The sequence below is a fragment of the Orbicella franksi genome, chromosome 10, assembly GCF_964199315.1.
Source record: "Orbicella franksi chromosome 10, jaOrbFran1.1, whole genome shotgun sequence".
In the NCBI taxonomy this organism is placed as follows: Eukaryota; Metazoa; Cnidaria; class Anthozoa; order Scleractinia; family Merulinidae; genus Orbicella; species Orbicella franksi.
In genome coordinates this window covers 23537479-23548887 of record NC_138154.1, presented here as the reverse complement: position 1 = coordinate 23548887, position 11409 = coordinate 23537479, and the positions used below count along the sequence as shown (strand labels likewise).

Genomic DNA, 11409 nt, shown 5'->3' with positions numbered 1-11409 from the left:
TGTCCAAAAGTGCAACTGATGGGAAAAAATAATACGTTAAATTAAAACAAACGTGTCAACACGGGCATGAAAGCAATAACACATATCATTCATATAAATGAATTAATGCCGAGTTAAAAAGTTGTCAGTCTCGGTCTTTTAATAAACTGGACTCGGCGGTGATCACTGGTGATAAAGATCAGTTTCATTGCAGACAGTCAGACAGGCAAAAGCCGTTAATAGAAGTGGTACTAATAGCTTGCCGTAACAGCTTGAATTGCGGCCGTATTCAACCACGCAGAAGAGTATCAGAATGTTGTCATCTTGACTTTATCTGATTTGATCTCTGATCTGTACCGGCATTTACCAACAGTGATGTATTCAAGCGGCTGGTGGATTATTTTCAATAAAATAATCGAACATTCGTTTCTATCGGAATTGGCTATATTGTTTGTAACTGGCTTAAGATCACTGTTCACCGATCGATAAGGAGTATTACCATTGTGTTGGATTGACATAATTTTTTGGCGAGTTCGTAAATTATGATCCAGTCATTACTGATCCAATATTCTAAAAAGCCCTTGTTATGATTAACATATATATAGATCTTTGCTTTTTACTGAGTTTTCGCGCAAAACTGATACACTCGCATACATTGTTTACTTCATTTTCTTATAGCAACTTCTTGTTCGAAGTTTTAGCGTCCATCTTGAAATTCGTTTTAATTTCCCGAGTGACCAAAAGGCAAAACTATATGTTATTATGATTTAAAAACAGCTATCGCGCAATTGTCTCGTTTGAACAAAATGGTTTATAACGAGAAATCTTTTCTCTTAATTTTAATCAAGGCTATTATGCTTCCAAAACGCTTTCGAAGCGGTTGAAACAAGAGTCAAAGCAAATGTCTCAACCGTAAACTGATGGCGTGAATTAAAACATAACCATTAGTCATCCCTTAAATTTTTGAAATTGGCCAGACGAGTTGGTTGTTTTAAGAACGTTTTTATCTCTATTTCTTGTGTTTAATTCCTTTCTATAGCTAGCGGACACCGTTTATGAGATATGAAAACTGAAAACTAACGGTATATTTTAGAGTAAATCGAAAATGCGGAATGCCATTAAAATTTAATTAAGCCCTCAGGCTTAGTTCCAACCCTTGATTTGTTATGTCATCAAAGACTTACAGAAGACTAAGATGTTCCGTTAGGAACTGAAGAAAAAGGTGTTGGAACTGCAACTGTAGCCTGCAGAACAAGCGGATTTTCGGGGCAGAGAGCGAAACGCTACCTAGAGCGAAACGCGATAGACGAGCGCGAAGCGCGAGACGAAAAGAATTTTCGAAAGCACCTCAAAAGCGAGACGAAAATAATTTTCGTCTCGCGCTCAGCGCTCGTGTATCGCGTCTCGCTCACTGGCCCCGCTAATCCACCTGTTCTGCAAGCTAAGAGGAAGTAAAAACAAGCCGTAGGGCAACAGTCAGCAGGTGGCCAAAACAATTAGTTAAACCAACTTGCATACCTAGAGTTACGGAAAATATCTTGCTCCTATATCGTATTATTTTGGCTGAGCGTGAGGTCATACGACGATACAGTGAAACCCCGCTCTACGGACACCCGCTTAATACGGACACTCGCTTATAACGGACAGTTTTCTTTGTCCCGACAACTAAAAAGGTCATATATTTTCTCTTAAATTAGTCCGCTTAATACGGACACCCGGATAATGCGGACACTTAATCATGTCCCTTTGGTGTCCGTATTAACGGGGTTCCACTGCTTATGAACTAGAGCTTTGTGTATGCTTTGAGTCAGTTGTTCCTACTAGTCCTGAAGGAAAGCACAGAGAAAATCATTGTCAAACTGAGCAGCCCAAGCCAGCCGTAGAAGATGTCATCGATTCGCTTCATCCAAATTACCTTGCTTCTGGCCCTACTTGTGATGAACCGCTTGGCCTCACCCAGGGAGGTTGATTCTGGTTCCAAAATTGACAAAGGTGAGTACATATGTAGCATCGGATTCTCTTATCTCGAAGCTACTTATTTTCACGCCAACTTTGTATTACTCTTTTTTGGTTTCTTTTGTCATTGTGTACTAAGCCTATTGTGTTCCTAATTTTCTCCGCTTCTTCCTGACCTGCAGCTTCAAGTCTTTAAGGGCCCATTAACCGTTTTATGCGCGCGCTCGCGCGCGTTGCCAAGGAAGTGAAATTTCACTTCCGGTTACTTACGTCAGCCTGAGCGCGGGAAATAAAAACAACTCAATAACTTCCAAATTCGCTTACATTATAGATGTTTTTCTTTGTGTTTCACAAAATGCAAAGTAAAAAAAGTACAAGCAAAGACAAAATAAGGAAAAGACAGAAAAACAAGAGCAACAGAAAGAGAAAAACTAACTCCTCGTGGCTTTGTTTGATCTTACCGAAGTGCGCTGGTAGTGTAAATTGCGCACGCGCTGATAGGGTTTTTTCCAATATTTATCGGGCGCACTTACGGTTTCTTTAAATGCTAAAGGAAACGCAGTTTTTCATTAAATCCAGCCTTTTTCGACGGGTTTCGATTAAAGCCAACGTTGGAAAGATAGCTATGCATTCTTTTTTCAAAATCACGCTTTTTTCAGAAAATTACGAATTTTTTAATATTTTGAAATTCTCTCAAAATCTGACCTTTTAAAAATGAAACAAAATCTATGCATAGCGTAATGAGGATTTAAATTAAAATATTAAATCAATGAAAAAAATCCCGATAAAGTAATTTGCCTGGGAGCCTTTGCGTTTTTTCAGTATTAGTCACATGACCATGAGCGTGGCGTGATGACGTCATCACTAGTGTTACTGATCATGAAAAAGTTAAAACAGATGAAATAACTCTGAACTAACCAAAAATGATGAGGTTATATGAGAATAAATTTTCCTTAGCAACGGCTCGAAAAGATCGGTTAATGGGCCTATAAGGCGAACATTTGGCTTAAAGGTCATTTTATACCCGTATTTATTATATGGCTGTGTCTCACAAGGACTGGGAACTACCGAATTCACGAATTTGATTGGCTGAAATCGATATTGACCGCGGTCTAGATTTTCTCATCTAGACCGGTTTCATTTTGCGTTGAAAAAGTAGCAAACTAAAATACAAAAATGTTCACCATTTTCTTTTCTTTTCTTCTCAATCATTTATGGAAGTGCCAAAAAGCCTGATGACAAAAAAAAAGTAAAGAGGACGAGCAAATTTCGGCAGGTTCATGTTAAGTTCATCGCCGTTCGCAAGCAAAATGTCAGCAAACCAGTTACATTAAACGAAGTAAAGTTTTCTTCTTTGCCATATAATAAACATCTTATTAACCGAGCTAAGTCGGTCTGTATGGGAGAATCTTGACCTCGGTCGTGTGTACAGACCTCACTGCGTTCGGTCTGTACTCACGACCTCGGTCAAGATTCTTCCATACAGACCTCCAGCTCGGTTAGTAAGAGCTAAGTATAACCAGTAGCGCTGGGAGCAGTTTTTGAAACTGTCCGCGAAAACCTGCAATCAGGGCAATTCAAGCCAACGTGTCGGTAAACTATCGACTCGGGGCCTGAGCCGGGAAAGGGGCTAGTCTGCTGGCAGCCGGTTTGTTCTCTAAGCGTCACAAGTCATCGCGAACGCAAAAGGTAAGGGCGGTATGGCGGTAGCCGAGTGGGGAAGAAGGCGGGACAAGAGCGGAATGGCCGAGTAGGGAAGATCCCTCCTGAAATTTTGAGAGAAAAACAGATTGCCAGCAGTCTAGAAAGGGGCCGGGGCAAAGTACAACTATGGGCTTGTCTCGGCTGTCGAGGACCTTCCGTACTCATCTTTAATACGCCCCTGTTGAAAATGATAAAGAGCTGTCAAAAAGTTCCTGTTAGTACCTTCCTGTTACTTGATGACAAGACTACGGTTTTTGTTTTAACACGGCGCAACATGAACTCACGAAGCACGAATTGACATTTCTGACAATGCTTCGTGGCATAAGCGATACCTTTCTTTGTTTTACAGTGCTAAAAATCAAGTTACCATACGTAACTTTCACCTAACTGTTGGTTGGAAAAATAAATATGCTACTGAACTTGGGTCTCACTATTCCCGAGGAGGGGGATGTTGGGGGAGGGCTCGCTACCTTTGAGGGTCGCTACTTTCGGGATTTATTAATGGCCACAATTTGTGACGTTACTTTCCGGGGATCGCTACTTTCGGAGGGTCATTACTTTCGGAATTTTTCGGTAGTTACATTGCGACTGTCCCAAAGAGTTTGAGTCCGATGTATTGAATACTTTTTGAGCGACGCGGGTTTAAAAATTCAGAATTTCGCCAAAAAAATTTACGAGCTCATTAGCGCCTCCCGAAAGTCGTCGTCCGAGATTGAAGTATGCTTTTTACGATCAACGTCACAGTCAATGGCTCGGAGTTTTCTGCATTATTTTAATGGAAATTCACACGATTAAGTGCTCACCAACTGCGTAAAAATTCATTTTTTGTTGGGACATTTTTTGTTGCTTGACCTGAGTAAATCACATTTCCACGGGCAAGAGAATTCAACCATTAAAAACTAGACGATTTTCCATACGTAAGTTTGGAGGAAGAAAATGTAATATTTACAAAACCATGTACAAATATGAGCGGACCAAGAGGGGTTCTGACAGGTTATTAACAAGATTTTCAATACATCACTTATTTTTATGTACATCACTTATTAATAAAATTCAGATTTAATTGAGTTCGTCTAGTAATCAAATTTCCACTCTTGCCATGAAATACAATTCTGCTATTGCCACAACAACGGCCAGCACAATTCCAATAATCACACGCTGAAATACAACGAAAAAAAACACAGTAAGGTAATAGGAGCTAAGTAGTTTGTAATGGTAATAGGACTGACAATTCGGTCTGTAATCATACGAGTGATAAGAAAATCGGACGACTGCGCAGCGGGAGTCCGATTTGTTTATCACGAGGATTATTGCAGACCGAATTAGAGGACACAAAATCTTAGAGCGGTTTTCAATTGAGTGTCGAAAGTAATTAGACAATGACTTTGGTTTTGGTTTTGGTTTTACTACAGTTTGAGATTGGCTGAGTAGTCTAATTGGTACGTAATTGGTTTGGTTTTGATTTTGCGACACTCAATTGAAAACCGCTCTATTACCAATTAATCATAAAAGTTACAATTTCCGAGAAGAGAAGAATAGCCAAGTTATGAAAGAAAGGGAAAATTTGCATTACAAGACTGACAAAGGAGGCGTAAATTGTAACAAGGTTGTGATTGGTTGATTTGAACTACAACTTTGAACGTGATTGGTTGATTTAAACTTCTCTACAACTTTGAATGTGATTGGCTTATTGAACTGTCCGATAACAACTCGACAAGAAAATTGGTGGAAAATAGGAGTTTTTTAAACCGATCACAATCAAGGAAAATTAATTGTAATTTTTATGATTAAAGTGGAAAACAACAGTGTATGTAATGAACGTCTGAATAACCAATTAGCGACTCAGATACTGTGTCCCTCAGTGGTGAAAAAAACTTACAGGATCTTAGAGGTTCTTTCAAGATCTTTATGGATTAGGATTTTTCAAGGATTCTCAAAAGATCTACCTCTGAAAGATCATGCAAAGGTCCTTAGAGTTGCGAGGATTTTTGCAGAAATTTCGTCCAAGATCTTGGCAGGATCATTGAGCAAGATCTTTGAACATTCTCAAGGATCTTTGTCAGGATCTTTGGCAATCCTGGCGAGAGGTTTTAAGATCCTAAAGATTCTTAACTAGGAGCTAAATTAAGTTAACATGCATCCTGAACATTGTTTCTTAACAATGGTCTTTGCATTCGCGCAATATGGGACGGACCATATTGATTATAGTTTTGAGGAGGGGAGGGGGTTGGGAAATTACCCATTAAAAAAATTCCTTCAAGGCAAAAACTGCTGGAAAAAAAATCGTGCAAGGGGAACCATGGGGAAAAAAGCGAGCAAGTGTTTTCTACTATTCAATTCTTGCACGAGCTATTGCCCACCAAAAACATTCACGTACAACCTAAGGGTGAGAAAAAATCCATGCCCCAGAAAATTGCCCAACATCACCCCCCCCCCCCCCCTTCTCCACCCCTCAAAATAATAATGGTCCATCCCTAATCTAAAAGGCCTTAACAATAATTCATTTTACACGTATAACCTAAAAGCATAAAAAATGTAATTACCACAGCAACTGAAGGAAAAGCGTACTGTGACGCAATATAACCAAAGACAAATGTTCCAACTACTGACAACAAGAAGTTAATGATGGAGGCCAACTGCTTGCTACCAGAACGAACTGAAATGTAATTTAAACATATATAGCAACAATTAAATCTTAAGGTCAGCACACATGAGGGGACTAGTTAGTCCCTGCGTCTAGTCCCTGCAACAAGTAACGGAGACAAGTCCCATCATGTGAACTAGCCATTTTTACCACGAAATTTAATCGCAAGGACTAAAATTTGGTCCCTGCGACTAGTCCCACAAGTTCAAACTGGTTTAAATCTTTGGGACAAGTCCCTGCGACTTGTTCCTCAAAACGCTTTGTGTGAAATGCTTGTGGGACAAGTCCCTGTGACTTAAGTCTCTTGGTGTAAACTCTTGAGGGGACTAGTTGCAGGGACTTTAATTTCTCCTAAACTGTTAATTCAAGAAGCAAGCTTGGCAGAATGTAGAACATCACTATAAATAACTGGAGACATCTTGTATCAATGATAATTTTCCAAGAAATAATATTATTGTCCCATGAAAACAAGAGAAAGCTTATGATCAACAGCAAGAGGAGTTTAAATTGATCTTACCAAAAACATTGAATGGGTATCAATGGTTTTAGTTCCTGCAACAGTCTTGGAAATACATGTATATGTTTACTTTTTTTTAAGTTGCACTGAAATCACATATTTTAATGTCTTTTTATCCCTTAAGCATTTCTTTTCAAGAGTGACAACTTTAATACGAAGAGAAGAGAAATCAACCTAGACAAACAAAAAAGCTATTCTTTTAATGTTCCTTTATTTTTCTCTTTTTTTTCAATCAAAGACAAGAATGGCTGCTAAATTATATAACTAAAAAATTACTCACCTTCCTGTCCAAATTGCATTCCATCACTTTGGTCCCACTACAAGGGAAAACAGAGCAAAGGCAGCAAAAATTTATATATGAAATAAATTTATGGTCAGTGTGTGTTTGAGCTTTGAGTTTGTGCTGAAATTTTCCAGCTCAAATTTTTAAAATTGAAGTTCTCGGAAATGGGATTTCTGGCACTCTGAGGCCAAGTCAGCGTTTTATAACGTCCCATTTTCTTAATTTAGGTGATTCAACCGTACAGCAAATGTACATTAAGAGGACACAATGGTACAAAAACAGTTTAATAAATAATAAATTTCCATAAACCCTGTTCCAAGCTAAAATACTTGAAAAACTATTATGCAATATCATACGTAATATTATATACATACTGTCATGTACATTAATCCACCACATCAAAAAGGATGGTGACTGGTACATTTGCCCATAACTCCAGCTTAACACACAGTTAGCAACGTGGTATTATTGCAAGATATTCTAAGCAAGATACTTCATCTTTCTTTTTTTCTCAAGCATTTGAGCGGGCTGGATTCCTAAATCCTTGACTTTGATTGGCTAATCATACGCATCTGACCCGTCCAGCTTTTTATGATACGGCCCACAGGCAGCACTTTTTCCCCACTGCCTAAATTTTGCTCATAAAAGTTAGCAGTAATCGTCAATCTTTTGCCTTTTTTACATGTCCATCGACGATTAGTGAACGCAAGTTTATCTCTGTTCACTTAAGAATGGCAAGGAAAGTCACTGTAAGTAAATTTAATTGAGTGTTTTGAAGTTGTGAGAGTTTGCTTGGTTGTTTGTCGCTTGGTGCTGTAATGGCGCGAAATCCTGTGTTTCTCTTGTCGTAAAATTTGAGTCAAGTTCAGTCAAGTTTACCTCTCTGATCGTTGCTGTATTTAGGAGAATTTCTGTGGAATACACTCAACAAATTTCCTCACTTTCTGCTATTCAATTTACAGTAGAGAAGTCTGATTTCAAGTGATTTTAAAAGCAACGACTGACAGACTTTGTTTTTGTAGCACAACTTCAAACTTCGCCAGGAATTTCACACCGCAAAAACAATTTTGAAGAACTTAACTGGTGAAATAAATGCAACTAACATAAAGTAGTTCGAAAAAAGCTGCTCTTTAATACATCTTGCTTTGTCTACTATCTGAGTTACTCGCTCGTTGCCAAGATTTTTTACAAATTGTTAGTAGACGGCACGCAAGATGATTCAATGACAAGAGTTGCGTAAACAAACCCATTAATAATCTGTAAAACCAATTTACTGCAGGAAAAAAAAATAAACATGTTATTTGCCGGCTTAGGGTCAGTCTGTATAGTGAAAAACTGTCACCTCGGGCATAAAAATGCTGCCTTCCGTCTTGAAAATGCTGCCCTCGGCCTGCGGCCGTTGGCAGCATTTTCAAGACCTCTGCCACAGTTTTTCACTACACAGACCTTCCAGCAGGCAAATAACATATATATATTTTACATTACCTTTTTATCGACATTTGAAACCATTCTGTCATATTCTGCTTTTTCTTGCTCTGCTTTTAGCTTTTTCAGACGAGCTACAAGTTCTGGACTCTGGTCAAAATACAACATTACACTTATTTTAAAGAAGCTTTCTCAGTACAGTTTACAACAGTTTTTAGATTGAAATGTGGGCATATCATAGATGGTGATTTTTAAAAATAATTTTCTGTTCAATATGTACACTGTATTAAAGCTCTTTCAAGTTCAAGGGTCAATTTAACAAATTGAATGTGCATCATCACAGTAGTCAAAATGTTGTGGACTCACAAGCTGTGCCTTGTGAGTCCACAACATTTTGACCACTGTGATGACACGTATCGTTGTCGATAAGAGTACACACAGTGCTAAACCACATTCAATTTGTTTTTTACCACAACATCAACATCAAAGAAAAATTTTTTTTTCAGAGTGTGACCAAGAGTGTGACACATTGACGCCAGCAGCACTGTCTGGACTCTTATTGACAACGACAAATTAACCAATCAGATTGCGAGATTAGTAGCAATTGTGGTGAAAAACATATTGTACAATTTTGTAACCTGATATGCTCCAAGTTTTGATAGAATGTACCCAAGACCATCATGGGTCACATGGGTACTGGAGTCTTCCCTTCCCTCTCCACCACCACCCAGTCCGTGCTTTCAAAAGTCTACTGCAGAATTTTCAATGTGTCTCTGTTTCGACTCTTCTTGGGACTGAGAACTCCATATTTGTTTTCTGAAGAAGTTTGTGTCACTAACTGGATAACATCTTTTTAACATTCTACCAATTACAGTATATACTTATAACCATTAAATAATTTCTTTCTACAAACCTGGGGCAATCATAATTTAGACAAAGAATTATTCATTAACTGTTTCATATTTTGTTTGATGTGTGCATTTCATGCCAGAAAACGTATGTCTTTATCCTTGCTTTTGAAATAAAAAAATGTAGACATCAAATAAATTGGCACCTACCTTTTCTGGTAATTTTAAAGGTTCAACATAAACTTCACTCCCTGCGAGAAGCTCATGTAAATACATCTTAGAGCCGGAATCTGAAAAAAAGATTGATATGATCAAAATTATACACTGTACATTATACCACTGTCAATTTGAAAAAAATGCTGCATGATGGTTTACGTTACTGGAAGAATTTTCCATTGTTAGCCACTGTAAAGAATGTGCATGACGTACAGGTTTTATAAGCGTAATGATTTGGCCTGTTTCATCTGGTTCCATGCTATCTTTTAGCTTTAATATATCTCAAGAAGTTTCATTTACTACTAAACAAAACACATACCTATGCGTACTAGGTAGATAAAGGTGTGTAGATGTAAGTAAACAGAATCAGTAAAAGTTACTTGGAGTTACTGATAGATCTAGAGAAGCTGAACTAGTCATTTAATTTATTTGCATAATTTATTATGATTACACATTGGCTGACAATAAAGCTGCCAAGAGAAAAAATTCAGGTTGCTCTTATGATAGAAGAGGAAAAATTTGTGTTGCTGTATTATGAGATAGCAGGACTATCAAGTCAGGTGAAACTTTCTATCTTGTAGCAAGACAAGGTGGTTTTTAAACATTTTTCATTAAAGATTCCCACAGATTGGCTTTCTCAGTCCAGATGGGAATGAATTAGTTTTACAACTCCTTTAGAAACCAATCATAAATAATCTAATCACAAATCTTGTGATTAACAATATGCTGTTCCAGAAAATTTCCATACCCATATCGTGGACAGTTTTGGGTTTGAACCCTCCTATGTCAGTGGAAATTCTAGTCAAACTTCATACTCTGCATTGTAAAATCTCTTTCATTGGAAGTTGTAGGAAGTCAAACAAGGAATTCCAGAGGGTCGAAGTAAAAAACGGAGATCCATAAGGGAGGGAGGGTTAACGACTTTGGAATTTGGAAGTCATGGGGGGTAAAGCATTTTGGAATTTCCAAAGGCCAGGAAGGGTTAAAATGTTCACGCCACCTTGGTAGGGTATGGATATTTTCTGGAACTGCCCTATCTGCCCTCCATGGGGGCTGGGGGTGTGGGGAGTGCGGAGTGCAGCTAAAAAATGAAATGTCCCAATTAGTTTATGCGATCATGTTTTGAGTGTTTTGAGTGTACATGCATCCCGGGAGGAGGGGGGACCTCATATAAAAATGATGGGGTGCTCAATGAAAATTTTAAAAAGAACCCCTAAGAGGTACCAAGATCCCACTTTGTGGGCGTGGCTTGAAATGTTTTTCACCCCAAGAGGTACCAATTCTAAAACAACACATTATCTCCTGTCATATTTTTTGGGCTCACTACCCTAAAAGGTGCTGCAAAAGCTCCCGCTGTGGACCTTTTGAGGCTGAATACCCAAAGAGGTACCAAAAATGCTTTTTTAACCCCTAACAGGTACAACGAACACTCCCGTCCTTTTTATATGGGAGTCACCCCCTTCCCCGGGACATTCGGTTACATCATCACCCGAGTGATGATGGATAATTGATGCGTGATAACTATGTATTATTTAGACAGAGACATAAACATACTTTATTTAGTGCGTGGTTTGTCACGTCACGTCAGTCATTCGCTCTCAGCTCACGGTCAAAAGTTTTCGTTTACCCTATTACCCTCCCGCCCTAAGGCGTTGGAGTTTTATTGTCAATGTAGTTTCGGCTTCTTTGATTGCGTGACAATAAACTCCTTTGTTGCCAAACTCTTTGTGGTCTGTGGTTAAATGCGATCGATTATGTTGAGTGATATATAAGAATGGGCAAACACGAGCTAATTCCACATTTGTAGCATTTACATTACCTTTTTTCCACTGGAATT

General features: G+C 38.4%; 1 protein-coding gene across 1 annotated transcript in view; it reads right to left on the bottom strand.

The window, feature by feature from the left end:
* Positions 1-1110: 1110 nt before the first annotated feature.
* Positions 1111-11409, bottom strand: part of LOC145499587 (vacuolar ATPase assembly protein VMA12-like) — a 10646-nt gene continuing 347 nt past the window's right edge. Inside the window, exons 2-6 of the mRNA XM_081479127.1 lie at positions 9567-9646; positions 8569-8658; positions 7081-7117; positions 6183-6295; positions 1111-4797 (exon numbers count right to left, since the gene is read on the bottom strand). Coding sequence (XP_081335253.1) covers positions 4720-4797; positions 6183-6295; positions 7081-7117; positions 8569-8658; positions 9567-9646 — 398 coding nt within the window. The 3' untranslated portion in view covers positions 1111-4719. The remainder of the gene's footprint in view (positions 4798-6182; positions 6296-7080; positions 7118-8568; positions 8659-9566; positions 9647-11409) is intronic.